The 19,394-nt window shown below is 40.8% G+C and overlaps 1 protein-coding gene and 1 pseudogene across 1 annotated transcript; one reads left to right on the plus strand and one right to left on the minus strand.

The window, feature by feature from the left end:
* Window positions 1-1,795: 1,795 nt before the first annotated feature.
* UTP23 (UTP23 small subunit processome component) lies at window positions 1,796-7,473 on the plus strand. Its single transcript, XM_043601627.1, is given in 4 exon segments — window positions 1,796-2,084; window positions 5,905-6,079; window positions 6,989-7,201; window positions 7,203-7,473. Coding segments are annotated over 4 exon segments (744 nt in total). The 5' UTR covers window positions 1,796-1,896; the 3' UTR covers window positions 7,371-7,473.
* Window positions 7,474-13,141: 5,668 nt separating this feature from the next.
* LOC122495735 lies at window positions 13,142-14,216 on the minus strand (annotated as a pseudogene).
* Between the last annotated feature and the right edge of the window lie 5,178 nt (window positions 14,217-19,394).

The following is a 19,394-nucleotide window of genomic DNA, read 5'->3' on the forward strand; positions in this document are numbered from 1 at the left end:
TACTTTAAGCCCATTATTTCACCAAGAAAAAAGCATGGTTTTATTCAGCAATAGCAAACAATTACAGTACCAGACAAGTGAGATACACCAAAACCATAGGCAAGTCTGGGGAACAAAGAAGAGGTACTGCTCTTTTATAGATGTAATCTAGAGGTTGGGAAGGCTGATATAAACAAAACGTCCACTGGAGTAAACTGAAAACCTGAAGTATAGTAGCTTCTCATTGGCTAAGTTGTGACTGTATCTCATTCGCTGGGCTGTTGGTGGGATTGGATAAGAAAAGTCTTCTTTCTTGGGGCGCCTGGGTGGCGCAGTCGGTTAAGCGTCCGACTTCAGCCAGGTCACAATCTCGCGGTCCGTGAGTTCGAGCCCCGCGTCGGGCTCTGGGCTGATGGCTCAGAGCCTGGAGCCTGTTTCCGATTCTGTGTCTCCCTCTCTCTCTGACCCTCCCCCGTTCATGCTCTGTCTCTCTCTGTCCCCCAAAAAATAAATAAACTTGAAAAAAAAATATTAAAAAAAAAAGAAAAGTCTTCTTTCCTACTGCTGGGGTAGTAAAGTGGTATCCATCTACAAGGTCTGTCTCTTCTTTGTGGGGTCTGTTATTGAATAAGAGTAGTGGGGTGTGAGAGCTCCCTCTACCCAGCTCCCATCTCCATTATAGTGAGGTTTCCCTTTATTAATTATCATAAGTGAAATATGATCCAATGGAATGGTGGTGGTAGATAAATCTGTCAATCTATTTTTAAAAAATATTTTAATTGTTTTTGCAAGGCTGGGGTGGTATAATTTCTGTGGTGGGAGTATAGCTGGGGTAAGGAGTTGGCATACAGAGATAAAGAGGAATCAACCTGGAAAGCAGTGAGCAATTATACTTAAGAACCATGCATCCAATCCCATAATAACATTTTATAGCTTCCAATTCCTAAATTAATTTTCAGTGAAATAAAAGCAGCCATCTAAGTGATGTGCTGGGAATCAGGACAGGGCACACATTATAGAAATTCTTAGTTCCAATTCCATAAACCTATATCTTCAAATAAAAACCCCATTGCAAATAATACATCTCCATCACTTTGTACATCAATTTTCTGTGTTGTTTCTTTCTCTCAGTAGTTAGCCAGAACTAGATCTGGGACAGATTCGAGGACCTGGGACAAAAATGCAAAATTCTATTCTCCCCATTCTCTGATTAGCTTGTTCTGAATTGAAGTGGATGCTTGGCGATTAGCTGCTAGGGAACAAAATTTTCTGATTAACTCTTGATTAACGAAGGGTTAGGCTATCTTCTTTCATAAGTTGGCTCTCAGTGACAGTAGTTCCTTGGGGGGGGGGGGGGGCGGAGATGGGTACTGGTGGGTAGCAAGATCATTTGAACTACAGGCGGCTTTTAACTTCAGTCCTGGCTTCCAGTGACAGTTCTAACACTATAGAACCACGTGCCCTTAGCAAACGTGCCTAACTTCTTTGAGGGAGGGCAACTAGTACAAACCTGCCATAGTTGTCCAGTATACTCCAATCCCTTTCCTTTCCCCACTTGAAAATTATCAACATTAAAGGGCATAATATATGGTAAATTACTTAGAATACTGCCTGCAGCATAGTAAGCTTCAACATTATCGTTGATTATCATCACACTGCCTATCTCTGAAAGGCTGACTGCACGCACGATAACGCAGTAAGCTTACGCATTGCCGGGAGGGCGCGCATCTTAAAGCGCGGGCACCAGGAGCGAAGCGCGCGCTCGTCTGAGCGTGGAGCAACCACTGGGCGTGCCCAGGAAGTGGGGGCGTTTACTTCCGGGGGCAAAGGGTGCATTGTTTCCGGGAGGCGCGGGCAGTAGGGTAAGCGTTTTCTACCGGCTTCTGGTGCCCTGGTCTCGGTCCCGGTAAGCCAGGCATGAAGATCACGAGGCAGAAACACGCCAAGAAGCATCTCGGCTTCTTCCGCAATAACTTCGGAGTCCGCGAGCCGTACCAGATCCTGCTGGACGGTACCTTCTGTCAGGCGGCGCTGCGCGGCCGGATCCAGCTGCGGGAGCAGTTGCCCCGCTACCTCATGGGGGAGACGCAGCTGTGCACCACCAGGTGGGCCCGGCGGGTCCGGGGAGGAGGCCTGGGGATCCTGCGGGTGTGGTAGAGACGAGGCCACGACGTGCAAAACACTCCACCCACGAGGAGTTGACAGTGAAGTGGAGGCACTGAGGAAGTCAGGCGAGTGTCTACCACGTAGGTAGAAAGTACAGTGCACTGCGAATCTTCGCGTGGTTGGCCCGGAGAATGAGACCCGTGCTTTATGTAGTGCGATCTGGCTTCGAGTCTTGGTCCCAGTCCTGCCAGCTTTGTGGCTTCCGGCAAGTTAATCTCTGTGAGCCTGGGATTTCTCATCTGTAAGGAAAAGACCGTGAACTAATAAGGTTGCTTTAAGGATCAGACGTGTGGAGAGCACTTGCTGGTATCCACAATCTACCCGCTTCAAGTGGTTGCTCTTATTCGCATAGCTGTTTCTAGTGGAAATGAAAAATTTTCAAGCGTCACAGCTGCCCTGCGAGCTAACATCTCCGAATCCCAGAAAGATAATTCACAGCTCGAGGCTAAGAGCCTTGCCCATGGTCATTTATTTATTGAACTGTCTTTATTAAGTACCAGCCCCATGCCAGGCCCGGCTGTAGCCACTGAGGATAACTTCGTGAACAGGACAAACGGCCAACCTTCCGGGCGCGTTTTGACTCGTGTGTGTTGTGACTTCCTCAGCCTGGGAACCTCCCGGGGGTGGGGGTGGGGAGATGGAATCATGGAAGGTTTCATAGATGAGGTCACTTTTGAGCCCAGACACCTTTCAGTTCTGAGGGGAAGGACTAGTTTGGGTGACGGACAAGAGATAAAGACCACCTAAATGAAGAAATGGAGTTGTAAATGCCCGAAAAAGAGATGAGAGCACAGGGTGTAATTGGAAATGACGCTGGGAAGAAGGGAAATCAAACCTACGACAGGAACTATTAAGAAACTTAAGGGTTTTGGGGCGCCTGGGTGGCTCAGTCGGTTAAGCCTCCGACTTCAGCTCAGGTCATGATCTCGCGGTCCGTGAGTTCGAGCCCCGCATCGGGGTCTGTGCTGACAGCTCAGAGCCTGGAGCCTGTTTCAGAATCTGTGTCTCCCTCTCTCTCTGCCCCTCCCCCGTTCATGCTCTGTCTCTCTCTGTCCCAAAAATAAATAAATGTTGAAAAAAAATTTTAAAAAATAAATAAATAAATAAATAAATAAATAAATAAAACGTTAAAAAAATTAAAAAAAAACACTTAAGGGTTTTGTTGTTCCCCTTGTAGATTATTTACTTTAAAAAAGTAAAAAAAAGAGTGGGAGATGGGCATGGGGGAGGGCACTGGTTGGGATGAGCACTGGGTGTTGTGTGGGAACCAACTTGGCAATAAATTATATTTTAAAACAAAGTAAAAAAAGAAAATGTAAATGACCCGTAATACCACCCCGTTACCACTGTTAACGTGCTGTACCATCCATCCAGTTCTTTAGACCTGCACATGCACACAAAGGAATGGGCTCTACTGGGAATACAATATTACTGGCTTGCTTTTCGCACATAATACCGCTCCATGAACTGCTTTCCATAGTCAAGTAGTGCCTCACAATGGTTGTAGGTACCCCACAATTTGTTACCCCTAGCCTTCAGCACTGCCACACAAGTCCTTAGTTAGCTTGTGCCCCTGAGTTCATCCCTCCTGGCTACATACCACCTCTCTTAATCCCTGTGCCATAGAAATACCAACATTTTTAACATGGTGCTGTAACAAAAAAGTCTGGCAAGTACTATATGGAATTATGTTCTGTAGCATTTTTTCCCTAAAGAATTTATTTTAACTTCCAGAATATTTTATTCATACACAACAGTAGACTAGTATAATTGTGTCACCCAGCTCTGGGAATTCTTGAAATGGCCAATCTTGTTGCCCTTATCCACCTTCCCACCTTATTTTATATATATATATATCATATATATATAGTATGATAGTATATATTATATAGTATATACTATAGATGATAGTATATATTATATACTATATAAAATATATATAATATATGATATATATTATATATAATATACATATATACTATGCTTATTTTATTTTTTTTAAATTTTTTTTTTTAACGTTTATTTATTTTTGAGACAGAGAGAGAGCATGAACGGGGGAGGGGCAGAGAGAGCGGGAGACACAGAATCCGAAACAGGCTCCAGGCTCTGAGCGGTCAGCATAGAGCCTGACGCGGGGCCCGAACTCACGGACCGCGAGATCATGACCTGAGCCGAAGTCGGCCGCTTAACCGACTGAGCCACCCAGGCGCCCCTACTATGCTTATTTTAAAGCATAGTATTGTGTCGGTTCTTGGTGTGCATCATGAAGAGATAAATGCTATCAGACCTGATAACTGTCTTTTAGAGAAGCTGATTGTAACAGTGTGAGGGCTGAGTTGGAGAAGCAAGAGGGTGAAGACCGGCGGACTTGTTTTGTGGTTGTCCAATCAAGAAATAATGGGAGCCTAAACTTCAGAGAAGAAAGGCTGGAGCCCAAGGGCTCTACAGAGAGGCATTCCTGAGACAGATACCAACAGCCGATGGGGTAGGGTTATGGGTGAGGAAGAAAAGGTCAGTTAGGATTTCTGACTTACACCCAGGAGCTTCGTGATCTAAATCTTCATGATTTTAGACATGAATTTGAAGAGATGGTGTACATCCGTAGGAAATATCCAGTAAATACATGGGAGTTTGGGCCTGAAACTCCAAAAAGTTCAAAACTGATGAATAGAAAGCAAAATCTCTTGTCTTAAACAAAACTAAATGGATGATAAAGGGAGTGAGGCAAGGTAGAGTCTGGCAAGGGCTGCCTGGAGTTTCAGAAATCTTTGACTAAGTAGTTCTCATAATTTTCTATTTTATTTTTTCTTTAGTGTGATAGAAGAAGTGCCTGGAGAGCTTATTAAAATGCTGACATTTGACTCCTCAAGAGGTGCAGATTTGGGGATGTGAAAAGGAGTAGAAATTAATAGAATTTGTTATCACTGTGTCATTTTGATATGGGTAGTTTATAGCTGACATTTTAAAAAACATTGGCTTATATTAATATGAAAACGCAGAGAGAAAAAGGAAGTTGTGATTGTTATTAAACCGATGACTTAAATTTTTACTTCTCTGTACTGAGAATCGTTTAAAGGTGTACCAATTTGTACTTGAAGTAGAAGCATCTAGCACTAAGGTTGGGGCAAGGTATGTGTTGTCAACTACTTGGATTCACATTTCGACTCTACCACTTATGAGCTGTGTTTGAGCATGTTACTTGGAATCTCTCAGAGTGAGGTACTCCAAAATAAGGATAACTTTCAAGGTAGGTGCCTGATAGGGCTGTTTTGAGATTGAAGCAAGAATTTATGTAAAGAGCAATTAGCATGCTGCCTGACACATAATAAGTGCTCAGTAGATTTAACTGTTTTTCCTTCAACTTGGTGTTTGTGTTTTCCAGGTTTTTATTTATTTTTTAAATGTTGATTTATTTTGAGAAAGAGTGGGGGGAGAGATATAGAGAGAGAGAGAATCCCAAGCAGGCCCCGCGCGCTGTCACCCCACCCCTACGCCCACACCCCGGATATACTGTGAGATCATGACCTGAGCCAAAATCAAGAGTCAGACACTTAACCAACTGAGCCACCCAGGTGCCCCAAATATTTTCCAGGTTTTTAAAGAGTGATACGGCTACCATATGTTTGGGGCCAACACATAACACATTCAGATCGTGATGGTATAGTTTAAATTTCGTAAAAACTTGACTTTTTCTATACTTATGTGAACACTGAAATGTATGTTGTAATTGTGAGCTGCTAATAACATTTTTTTTTTCAGGTGTGTGTTAAAAGAGTTAGAAACATTGGGAAAAGACTTATATGGGGCAAAACTGATTGCACAAAAATGCCAAGTCCGAAATTGTCCCCATTTCAAGAATCCAGTGAGTGGATCAGAATGTCTGCTCTCCATGGTTGAAGAGGGAAATCCTCATCATTATTTTGTGGCAACACAGGTGATACTGCTTTTAAAATTAGACTCAATTTTAATCATTTCTGTTTCTATTTCATATGGAGCTGCTTATAATCAGAAAAAATTAGATGGAAGTGGTTTGATAGAATGTTTCAACTTTTTAAAATACAGGCTTTTAAGTTGATTTGCAGTCAATAAAAGCAGTTGTCATGCCATTAGAGAATTTGAGGAGAGAACCTTAAGCATATTGATTTTTCTTAATTACTGAAGTATTTTTTTAATAGTTATTGACAAAAAGATGTGATGATATGTGTCAGCATTTTTGAAGAGAAGTGGAACAAATATTTTACATTCTGTGTTCATCAGTGTTTTTGCATGTTCCTGTATTTTATACTAGTTCTCAAAAAGTTGTGTTTTATATTATTTGAAATTGTACGACCAGTATAGAACTGTTTCTGGCTTTTAAAGACCAGGAGGGGAAGGAGAGACTTTCAGGGTTGATACTAACGAAGAAGTTCACATACATACAAATTTGGTTACGTATTCTTTTAGAATTATAAAATCATTAAATTAGATGCAGAGCTGAATCTAGAATCTGAGTCCATGAATTCTTATTTTATTTCTATCCCTTCAACCTCTGAACATTCTTCACCCTTTTTGAAGCATGTCTTAGAGTAGAAAGTGGGTCATTGCCTAACATTCTTACCTTTGTGACAGTTTGTAATTCCTGGTGGTAGAATCTTGATAGATCCAGTGTCACATTGTTGCCACTTATCTCTTTGTGCTCAGATTTCTTGTTTATCTTCCTTTTTTTTAATCATAAAATTTACTCTATTAGTGAGACATACCAATTTGAAAAGTAAAACTTGTGATCTCTTCTATTTTTTCCACTTAAGGCATCTTATTTAATTGACATATTTGAACTGAATAGTGCTATTTTTCTTTTTAATAGGATCAGAATTTGTCTATGAAAGTGAAGAAAAAGCCGGGAGTCCCTCTCATGTTTATTATTCAGAACACTATTGTCTTGGACAAACCTTCTCCCAAAACAATTGCTTTTGTTAAAGCAGTAGAGTCAGGTCAGCTTGTCTCAGTGCACGAGAAACAAAGTATCAAGCAACTCAAAGAAGAAAAGGGTTTAGTGAAAAACCCTGAACAGAGGAGAAAGAAAAAAACACAAGAAAGTAAGTGGCCCCAATCCTCTTAGCTGTTTGAAGAAAAAGAAAAGAGCACAGGATACAAAATCATCTGCCTCTGAAAAGAAGAGAAAAAGAAAAAGAATCCGGAATAGATCTGCCTCAAAAGTACTTTCTGAAAAGCAAAATGCAGAATGATAATCCTTTGAATACTTTTAAAGACATTTAAATGTGAAAAATAAATTTCTTTTTAAAACTGTGGAAGTACTTACAATAAAAGACTATTATTTTTGTAAATAAATATTGACTCATAGGCCTTTGCCTAAAATTATTCGGAAAAACAACAACTCAGAGTGGATGGGTTTAGGCATTTTGGAGATTGTTCTTCAATGTAAAAATGTTGTCTTTTTTCTATCTCACCATTGGCCCCGTACCCCCAGGATGTGCAAATCATGTAAAAAAGTCAAATCGTACAAAAGGCTTGTGACAAAGTGGGCGTCCTTTTTCACATTTACAGTGGAACATTCCTCATTCATGTAGTCATTGTAGAATTTATATTCTCAAATAGTATGAATATAGTGCTGTCTTTTGGTCCATCCATTATTTGACTTTCTACTAGAAAGTGGAAATTTTGCTTACTTGTATTACTCCTTCATTTTTCTAACATATTAATATTTCAATCTTTATACATCTCAAAGTATTTTTTATTATGACTATAAACTTTGTTCACCACTTACCCAAGTAGCATGCTATGATTGAATTTATTTCTTACACTATGTTATTTCAAAGTTTATAATGTCCTCATTTTCTTTTAGCATCTGACTGGGTCTTGCCACATTCTCTAATAACTGTGTTAAAGGAACTTAGAATTTTCTTCTTTTTTTAATGTTTATTTATTTTTGAGAGAGAGCGTGTGCGCATGAGTGGGGGAGGGGCAGAGAGAGAGGGAGACACAGAATCTGAAGCAGATTCCAGGCTCTGAGCTGTCAGCACAGAGCATGACACGTTGCTCGAACCCATGAACTGTGACATCATGACCTGAGCCAAGGTTGGATGTTTAACCCAGGTGCCCCAGAACTTACAATTTTCTATATAATACCAGGTAATTCCTCACCCCTGGAGATAATTCTACAGCCCTCTGTCCTCCAATGTGGAAAAGTTTTCAAAGTATGTTTCTCAGCTGTCATCCAGACATTTCTTGCCTTTATCCAGAAATTTACTTTGTTATTTGTTTCTTAGATTCTTTGTTTTCCTCTCAGTTTTCTTTTTTGCTGTAGTGAAGCATGGAGTGTGTAGGAAGTACATTTTGTGAGGCTCCACAGGTGTTTACCCTCATATTTGTTGCATTAATCTAGCAATATAATTCTCTCTTTAAATTTTTTTAAGCCAACGTGGGGGCTCAAACTGATGACCCCAAGATTAAGAGTTGTGTGCTCTTCCAACTGAGCCGGCCAGGCACCCTAGTAAGATAATTCTTGATTGAAGATCATTTCACTTAATTCCCCTGGAGTCTCTTAATTGTTTATAAGGCCCTAGGGGAAGCAAACAGATTTGAGTTTCATTTGTCCAGCAGGGAGGGTGATTTTCTTTTAAAGCAAATATTAAATTCAAGAGTAAAAAGTCCAAAATAACACTCTCTTTAAGATGGACTATGAATATCTTCTTTAAAACGTGTCTAGGGGCGCCTGGGTGGCTCAGTCGCTAAGCATCCGACTTTAGCTCAGGTCATGATCTTACATTTTGTGAGTTCGAGCCCCGCATCGGGCTCTGTGCTGACAGCTCAGAGCCTGGAGGCTGCTTCAGATTCTGTGTCTCCCTCTCCCTCTGTTCCTCCCCCACTCACACTCTGTCTCTCTCTCAAAAGTAAACATTAAACATTTTTTTTTTAAAGGTGTCTAAAGGGTCACCAGAATTTAAAATAACAGATTATGTAGTAAATACATTTTATATTTTGTTTATAAAATGTTTTAAGGGCCGATTCTATTAGGAATTGAATAACCAAGTCATCTTTTTCAGCCCTTTTCTCAAGTGTTTTAATCATCCATCAGACCAAAATTACAGTGTTTCTGTGCTGAGATCTTGAAGTATAATATGGAAAAGGTGGGATCTGCCCATTAGCCCCTGACTTTGTGCTGCCTGTGACACCTCTGAGTAGCAGTTCTTAATCTGTATCGTTAGAGTGTCATGATCAGGTATGAAGTACATCATGAATAAATTCTTGTTAATGACTAAAATAACTGCTCTTAAATTTGAGACCATTTAAATTTTTCTACAGAAATACTATTCTCAGTTGAATTCAGAGATGCTTTTCTGGATCGACAGTGAAGTTCTAGCCTTAACTACAGTAGGAACAACACACGGGGGTAGGCAAGCCAGCTTAGTGCTTGGGTTGTCCTTTCATGTTTCTGTTCTTTCTTAACAGGAACATTTTTTAAAAAGAAGGCAAAGATACTGGGAAAAAGTGAATATAGCTGTATAGTTCCTGTGAAGAAGAAAAAAATTCGTCAACAATGATAGGATTACTGGGTCAAATGTAGACAAAGTGATAAAGCAGGTGAAATGATATTTTCAATATGCTAAAATGCATAACTATTAGGTATTTCTCTTTTTAACAAAGCTTAATGTGATATTGTTATTAATAATAAGTACATATATATTTGTTTTTTTATTCATGGTTCTGGACTCACAGCTCCCAAAAACCGTTGGAACTTCCTAAGTAATGAGAGCTTAAAGGTGTCTTTTATGTTAATGAGATGGTTTTGGAAAACATCTAAGGATGGCATCTGGTTACCTTTGGAGCCAATCCTGTGATGGGAGGGTTGGAACTTTAAGTCTCCACCCCACCCCCAACCTTTGGGGAAGGGAGAGAGAGGAGAATGCCCACTGATTCAATCAATCGTGCCCATGTAATAAAGCCTCTATAAAACCCCACAAGGACAGGGTTTGGAGAGCTTCCGGGTTAATAAACAGGTGGAGATTGGGGAGAGTGACCCACCTGGAGAGGGCTTGCAAGATCCTGCCCTTTCCCCATACTTTTCCCTATACATCTCTTCCATCTGGCTGCTTCTGAGTTCATAGCCTTTTATAATGAACTTGCAGTAAGTAAAATGTTTCTCTGGGTTCCGTGAGTCACTCTAGCAAATTAATTGAATGGAGAAGAGTGTCATGGGAATTTAAGATTTATAGCCAGACGTCAGAAGAGCAGGTAACAGCCTGTATGGGTCTGAAGTGTGTTGTGAGGGGAGAGGAGGTGACAGTCTTGAAGGACTGACCCCTTAACCCGTGGGATCTGATGCTATCTATCTCCAGGTAAATAATGTCAGAGTTGAGTTGAATTGTTGGTGTCAGAGCACTGCTTATTCTATGTGTAAAAACTACCTCTGCCAATACACATTGAAATTGGGTCCAGGAACCCAAAATACTTACTTACCAGTGCTATCTAGTCACCTGATAAGAGTGTCTGAACTGGAGAGCTAGAAAAGTCAACTTATTTTTATAAAATAGTAATTTTTTCAATTAACATATTAAAAATACAATGTACTACAAAATAGTATTCAGTATTTTAAAACTTTGATATTAGTCATATTACCTTAAGAAATATCTTAACGAAAGGATCTCCTATTTTTTACTACAATTCTTTTGTGAGCAGTGCCCTCATAACACCACCCCAGATATCCTTAACACTACTTGCTTTATTTTTCCTATAATAACTTAGGGAAGAGGGCATGGCACCATGTATACACATGTGATTGTAATCCGTTTTGCAGTTTGGGGAAAAGAAAATGTTGAGAACCCCTGCTTTAGAGGGTAGCTGCTAGCTTTGTTGGGGATAAGGGTAGAGTATATGTGCTTTTGAACTCTGAAGTTTGCCAGACTCAACAACAGTGTTTCAGAAAATTGCTGTTTTTTATGAACACTTCAAAAAGAAGTATTTGTAGGTGAGTTTGGGCAGGATTCTGTATTACCTACATTTTCGAAGCCCCACAGCCATTTCTCATTCTCCACAAGTATGTAAATTGAAGCTAGAAGTCATTAAAGAACAGCCAAGTTTCAAAAGTAAAAAGATTTCCTGTTTTCTATTTATGCATAGAGTTAAGATACTGTATTTTATGTCTTTGCCTTTAGTAAGGCAAGTTGGCTGTGATTTGACAGGTTTAATTAATAGATTTTCATGAATGGAGAGAATGAATAGTTTGTATTGTTTAAAATGTTATAAAAATATGTCATTGTGCTGTAACTTTTCTTAAGAATTCTTAGTTTAGATGTAAATGAGAAAGTACAGTAATTTGGTGTAACTCTATATAATTTCAGATCCAGAACTAAGTAGGAATAAAGGCAAAGGATTGGGTGTCTGGAATGAGCTTAGGAACTGATTTCTCATATGGACCTAGATTGGTGGCCTCTGAACATTTAATCATATATCCTTGTCAGTAAAAGAATTTTGTGTCCACCTATAAATGTATGTTTATAAACCATGTAGATTTATTACTGTACATTATAAAATATACACAGGAAAAAAACCCAAAATGTAAAGGATGGTGAAGATAAAATATTGTAAAATCTTTGCCATTAAAGGGCTTCATTAGCTAATATTTCAAGACATAAGGTTTATCAATAATATTGAATATGAATCCATTTGAAGTACTTTTTTTTAAATTTTACTTTTTTTTAAATTTACATCCAAATTAGCATATAGTGCAACAATGATTTCAGGAGTAGATTCCTTAGAGCCCCTTACCCATTTAGCCCATCCCCCCTCCCACAACCCCTCCAGTAACCCTCAGTTTGTTCTCCATATTTGTGAGTCTCTTCTGTTTTGTCCTACTCCCTGTTTTTATATTATTTTTGTTTCCCTTCCCTTGTGTTCATATTTTTTGTCTCTTAAAGTCCTCATATGAGGGAAGTCATATGATTTTTGTCTTTCTCTGACTAATTGCACTTAGCATAATACCCTCCAGTTCCATCCACATAGTTGCAAATGGCAAGATTTCATTCTTTTTGATTGCTGAGTAATACTCCATTATATATATATATATATATATATATATATATATATATATACCACATCTTTTTTATCCATTCATCCATTGATGGACATTTGGGCTCTTTCCATACTTGGGCTATTGTTGATAGTGCTGCTATAAACATTGGGGTGCATGTGTCCCTTCGAAACAACACACCTGTATCCCATGGATAAATGCCTAGTAGTGCAATGGCTGGATCATAGGGTAGTTCTATTTTTAATTTTTTTGAGGAACCTCCATACTGGTTTCCAGAGTGGCTGCACCAGCTTGCATTCCCACCAACAATGCCAAAGAGATCCTCTTTCTCTGCATCCTCGCCAACATCTGTTGTTGCCTGAGTTATTAATGTTAGCCATTCTGACAGGTGTGAGGTGGTATCTCATTGTGGTTTTGATCTGTATTTCCCTGATGATGAATGATGTTGGGTATTTTATCATGTGTCAGTTGGCCATCTGGATGTCTTCTTTGGAGAAGTGTCTATTCATGTCTTTTGCCCATTTCTTCACTGGATTATTTGTTTTTTGGGTGTTGACTTTGATAAGTTCTTTATAGATTTTGGATACTAACCCTTTATCTGATATGTCATTTGCAAATATTTTCTCCCATTTGTCAGTTGCCTTTTAGTTTTGCTGATTGTTTCCTTCTCTGTACAGAAGATTTTTATTTTGATGAGGTCCCAGTAGTTCATTTTTGCTTTTGTTTCCCTTGCCTCCAGAGACGTGTTGAGTAAGAAGTTGTGAAGTATTTTTTTTTTTTTTTTGGATACAGTATACTTTATTGATGGTACATGATAAGGTAGGGCTCCTCAAGGCCCTCCCCTCTTCAGGGGGTCTGGGATGGAAACTGGAGGTCAGGAGATTCTCAAGTGTGTTGGGTACTGAACTGGGGCAAGGAATCCCCAGCAGCTGAGGGCCTCTCTCTTCTTCTTCCTCTTGCTGGGGGCTTTTACTCCTTGGAGGCCATGTGGACCATAAGATCCACCACCTGGTTGCTGTAGCCAAATTTATTGTCATACCAGGAAATGAGCTTGACAAAGTGGTCACTGAGCACAATGTCAGCCCCAGCGTCGAAGGTGGAAGAGTGGGTGTCACTGTTAAAGTCGCAGGAGATGACCTTGTCCTCAGCATAGCCCAGGATGCCCTTGAGGGGGCCCTCTGATGCCTGCTTCACCACCTTCTTGATGTCTTCGTATTTGGCAGCTTTCTCCAGGAAGCAGGTCAGATCCACGATGGACACATTGGGGGTGGGGACACAGAAGGCCATGCCAATGAGCTTCCCATTCAGCTCAGGGATGACCTTGCCCACAGCCTTGGCAGCACCAGTAGAAACAGGAATGATGTTCTGGGCAGCCCCTCAGCCATCACGCCACAGCTTCCCAGAGGGGCCATCCATGTCTTCTGGGTGGCGGTGATGACCTGGACTGTGGTCATGAGTCCCTCTGTGATGCCAAAGTGTTCATGGATGACCTTGGCCAGAGGGGCCAGGCAGGTGGTGGCGCAGGAGGCATTGCTGACAATCTTGAGGGAGTTGTCATACTGCTCATGGTTCACGCCCATCACAAACATGGGGGCATCAGCAGAAGGGGCAGAGATGATGACCCTCTTGGCCCCACCCCTCAAGTGAGCCCCAGCCTTCTCCATGGAGGCCAAGACCCCAGTGGACTCCACAACATACTCAGCACCAGCATCACCCCATTTGATGTTGGCGGGATCTCGCTCCTGGAAGATGGTGATGGGCTTTCCATGGATGACACGTTTCCCATTCTCAGCCTTGACTGTGCCGTGGAATTTGCTTTGGGTGGAATCATACTGGAACATGTAGACCATGTAGTTGAGGTCAATGAAGGGGTCTTTGATGGTGACAATGCCCACTTTGCCAGAGTTAAAAGCAGCCCTGGTGACCAGGCGCCCCAATATGGCCAAATCCGTTGACTCCAACCTTCACCATCGTGTCTTGGGGACGCGGCTGGCACTGCACCAGAAGATGCGGCTGTCTGTCGAATGGGGAGGAGCAGAGAGCCGTGAAGTACTTTTTACGATTGCATTTTTTGTGAGAACTTACTAGATCATTGGTTTTCCTTTATAATATTTATGACAATGTATAGGGGGAAAAGAGAGTATACTAAGAGTAGGCTGTGTTAATACATATTTGTCACATATGTGAAAATGAAGTCAAGTCTATCAGAAAGGATAGCCATAGCCTCTCATCCAGTTTCCAGACCTAAACGAGTTCAGAGGCCCAGAGCCCTTCAATTTAAGGGGAGGCTGGGTTCTCTTGGGGAAGGTCCCCGAAGCATTGCTGTAAGTTTCCCTGTGGCCATTTTCTACAGTGAATGTGCATTGGGAAATAGAAACACCCAGACTTTTGGGGAATTATTAGATACTGGTTCTCAACTGATGCTAACTGCTAAGGACCCATATGTTGCTGGTCTGACATTCAAAGTGGAGATTTATGGTGGTCAGGTGATAAGTTGGGTTATAGGCTCAGTTTGAATCACAGTGGGCTCAGTAGGCCCATGTGCCTCCCTATGTTTTTCCCCCAGTTCCAGAATGTATTATTGTTAAAAACATATTAGGCAACCATATTAGCTCCCTACTTGTGGACTAAGGGTAATTAGGTTATGAAGAGTCAAGGGGAAGCTATTGGAATTCCTCCTCTCTACCAGGATGGTAAACCAAAAGAATAGGACGTGTTGGATTACAGAGACTACAATCATCATTAAACATTTGATTGATGCAGAAGTGTTGGTTCCTATTACATCTCAATTTAACTCATCTATTTGGTCTGTGCAGAAGGCAGATGGACTTTAAAGCATGAATACATTATTTTAATGTTGATCAGAAGGTGACTCATTTGAAGCAGCCCTTCCAGATGTATTTCCTTTGCTGGAACAAATCCACACAGCTCCTTAAACGTAATATGGAAAATGCACCCCCCCCACACACACCATTTTTAGTGATTTTCTAGGACCACCAAAAGCAGTTTGTTTTTCCCTGACAGAGTCCACAGCACGACTTCACCATCTTGCTTCATGCTACGTCAGCTTACCTGCTCTTAGCCATAATATAGTCTGCAGAGATCTTGATCATCTTGACATTGCGTAAAATATCACACTGACCCATGACATTGATGGAATTATGCAAATTGAATTTGATGAACAGGATGTAGCAAGTACTACAAATATCTTTGTGAAGCTTTATGAACCAGGGGGTGGGAAGATAGACCCTATGAAAATTCAGGGATCTGCCACCTCAGTAAAGTTTCTGAGAGTCCAGTGATCTTTAGCATGTCAAAATAACCTCTTAGCGACACATTGCCACACCACAACCATGTATCACTCAACAAACAAACAAACAAACAAACAAAACAGTATATGGTGGGGGCGGTGCAGGGCACAAAAGCTTGGTAGGCTATTTTGAGTATTGGAGGCAAAGCATGCCACATTTTAATATGTTACTTTGACCCAATTATTAAGTAACCCATAGCACTGAGAGTTTGAATGGAAACTAGAGCAAAATAAAGCTCTGTAGCAAATCTAGGCTGCACTGCAAGCTGTTTTTCTGGTTGGGCCACCAGATCCAATGATACTTGTGTCTGCAGCCGTGTGGAATCTCTGGCAAGTACCATAGAAGAATCATGGCACATACTTCTAAGGTTTTGAAGAAAATGCATATCCTCTTTTGCAGATAATGATTATCCTTTGACAGAGAGCCATAAGCCTATTTCTGGGTCCTGATAAAGAACTAGCCATAGGACATCAAATGACCAGGCAACCTGAACTTCCTGTAATTAACTGGATGTCATCTGCCCATTAAACCATGAGGTTGGGCATGTCCATGAAGTGGAAATGGTGCATAAGAGATCAGACTTAAGCAGGTCCATCATGTACAAGTAAGGCGCATGACTGAGTCTCTCACACTCCTCTGAAACCAAACTGTGCTGTATTGCATCCTTTCCCCCAACTCATGACCTCAAGGAATTTTGTTATGATCAGTTGACTGAAAAGGAAAAAAACCCGAGCCTGGTTTATAGATGTTTTCACACTATATGCTGCCCCAAACCAAAAGTGCATAAGTGCAACATTAAAGCCCCATTCACCGATGGCCCAGAAAGATGGCAATGAAGGGAAATTCCCCTATTGGCAGAACTTTGAACAATACATCTAGTTGTCCACTTTGGATTCCGAAATGGTCAGAACCATAGAACTGCACTGATTTATAGGTAGGTAATAATGGCTTAGCTAGATAGTTAAGGGTTTGGCAAGAATCAGATTGGAAGATTTGTGGGAAAGATGTCTGGGGAAGAGGTCTGTGAATAGACTTTTCAGAATGATCACAGAGTATAAAGATATTTGTGTGTCAATTGAATGTCCATCAATAGGTATTTACTGTATAGGACGCTCTCAGTAATCAGGTGGACAAAGGTGCACTTTCTATAAATGTCAGCCTCTTCCCCTGCCAATTGAGTGCTTATTCGTTGGACTCATGAACAAAGCAGTTATGGTGGCAGCAATGGACACTATACATGGGCTTCAACAACATAGCTGACCTAGCCACCATTACTGTTGAGTACCTAACATGCCAGAGACCAATACTGAGTCCTTAGTATGGCCCTATCCCTGGGGGAGTAGAGGGAAGGAACCAATGAGCTACTTGGTGGTAGGTTGATTACACTGTGTCCTTTCCATCATGACAGGAATAGAAATGCATCCTTAGTGAAGCCAAGCCTATTCTGTATACGGATTTCCTTCTCTTTCCCATAGTGCTTCTGCCAGCATTGCCTAACAAAATGCTTTAGGCATTTTGGTATTCCATCTTGGTTTGGTATTCCATCTTAGGTTGCCATCTTGGTATTCCACTGACAGTGCTTCTGGTCAAGGAATTTGTGGTATTAAATGATCTTGCTATATAAACATAATTATTTAGGGGCACTTGGGTGGCTCAGTCAGTTAACCATTCAACTTCAGCTCAGGTCATGATCTCATAGTTGGTGAGTTTGAGCCTTGCGTCGGGCTTTGTGCTGACAGCTCAAAGCCTGGAGCTTGCTTTGGATTCTGTGTCTCCTTCTCTCTCTGCTCCTCCTTTACTCACAATCTGTCTCTCTCTGTCTCTCAAAAATAAATAAAAACGTTAAAAAAAGTAAACATAATTATTTACAGTGCCAATTTGGAGACAACACTTGTAAAGAATAGATATTCTCTTATAAGATGTAATATAAGCTTTGAATCAGAGACCAATGTATGGTTGCCTCTCCCATAACTAGAATACATGGGTACAAGAATTAAGGAACAGTAGAAGTAGCTCCTCCACTGTCTCATAAGCAACTCAGAGAATTTTTGCTTCCTTCTCCCCACAACTTTAAGCTCTGCTGGCTAGGAGGTCCTGTGTCCAAAGGAGGAATACCTCTATCAAGGACACAACAATAATTCCATTGCTTTGGAAGATAATACTGACACCAGGTCAACTGGGGATTTCTTTCTTACGTTTCTGAACCAACAGGCAATGAAAGGAGTTACTCTACTGATGGAATGATTGATCCTAGTTTCCAAGAACAAACTGGATTGCTGTTATAGAATGAGAGTGGGAAGGACTATTTCTGCAATCTAGGAAAGTCTCTAAGATGCCTCTTAGTGTTTCTATGTCCAGTAGTCAATGTTAATAGAAACTACTACAAGCAAAGGGAGGCAGATCTGTGTATTCACAGACCTTCAAGAATGAAGGTTTTGTTACCTCACCAATGAAGAAACAAATTGAGATCCTGACTGAGGTCAAAGGAAATATGGAACATGTGGTTGCAGTAGCCAGCCTCTAAGATAGTGCCCAAAGATGTTCACTTCCTGGAATTCATAAGCTGTATGTCCTCTCCCACACTGGACAGAGCTGACATGTGTAAACATAGGATATTACTATTATGGAAGTGATGGTGTGTGACTTCTGAAGCTACATCATAAAAACATGATGGCTTCCATATTGTTTTCTTGGATTATTTGCTCTGGGGGGAATCCAGTTCCCATGCTGCGAGGCTTTTTGAGTAGCCCTACCAAGAATTCCATGTGGAGAGGAGAGGATGTCTCCTGCAATCAGCCAGCATCATTTTATTAGCAGTGTGAGCGAGCCATCTTAGAAGTAGGTCCTCTAGCCCTCCTCAAGCCTTCTGATGACAGCAGTCTAGCTAACACCTTGACTGTGATTTCACAGAGGGCAGAACCACTCAGTTAAGCCACTCCTGAATTCCTGGCCCACAGAACCTATGTGAGATAAACGTTTGTTGTTGTTGTAAGTCACTAAGTTTTGGAGTAATTTGTTATGCAGCAAAAGATAACTAATACAAGTGGAAGAAGGAAGTTTAAAATATCAACGATGTCCTTGTGACCAGTTACATAAATTATGTCTCTAATGGCAATGATTAGTTTCTTCCTTGCTTGTTATATGCGTACACATCTATATCTGTGTGTATTACACATAAGCATATTAGTAATATATTAATGTAATATAAGTAATATAAATATAGGTGCTTATACATTACATATGCATATACATTATATATGATAGTACCATATACTTACACATGCACACTATTTTCTCTCTTCCTTTCCCTAGTTTATATGAGTGGTTTTGTTTCTCTTTTAAATTTTTTTTAAAGTTTATTTTATTTATTTTGAGAGAGTGAGAGAGAGAGCACAAGCGGGGGAGGGTCAGAGAGAAAGAGAGACAGAATCCCAAGCAGGGTCTGCAACATCAGCACAGAGCCCAGGGCGGGGCTTGAACTCATGAACTGTGAGATCATGACCTGAGCCGAGATCAAGAGTCAGATGTTTAATCGACTGTGCCATCCAGATACCCCTTTGTTTGTTTATTTGATGTTAACTTTACTGTTTAACCTTTAGGTAACAGGATTTCAGGTGGGACAGAGACAGAAATGGAGGGGTGAGCAGTATAGCTCAGAGATAGCTACAGTGACCATTAGGACTTTGTATCTTCTCATTTTGTAAAGAAGGTGCAAACATCTTCATTTGTATGAAGGATCATTGCATCACATTAGGTGAAACAGGGAGTTGTTACATGAAAGTTGAAATGTATACAGAAGGGGGCATATGGATGCTGAATAGCCAAAGGGGTTTATCATCCAGCTCCAAGCCCACTTTTCTACGCTCTCCGATGATGGAGCCAGAGCTCTGCAAACCACAGTTCTCTGGGGG

This window comes from Prionailurus bengalensis, chromosome F2, assembly GCF_016509475.1.
Source record: "Prionailurus bengalensis isolate Pbe53 chromosome F2, Fcat_Pben_1.1_paternal_pri, whole genome shotgun sequence".
Taxonomy (NCBI): Eukaryota; Metazoa; Chordata; class Mammalia; order Carnivora; family Felidae; genus Prionailurus; species Prionailurus bengalensis.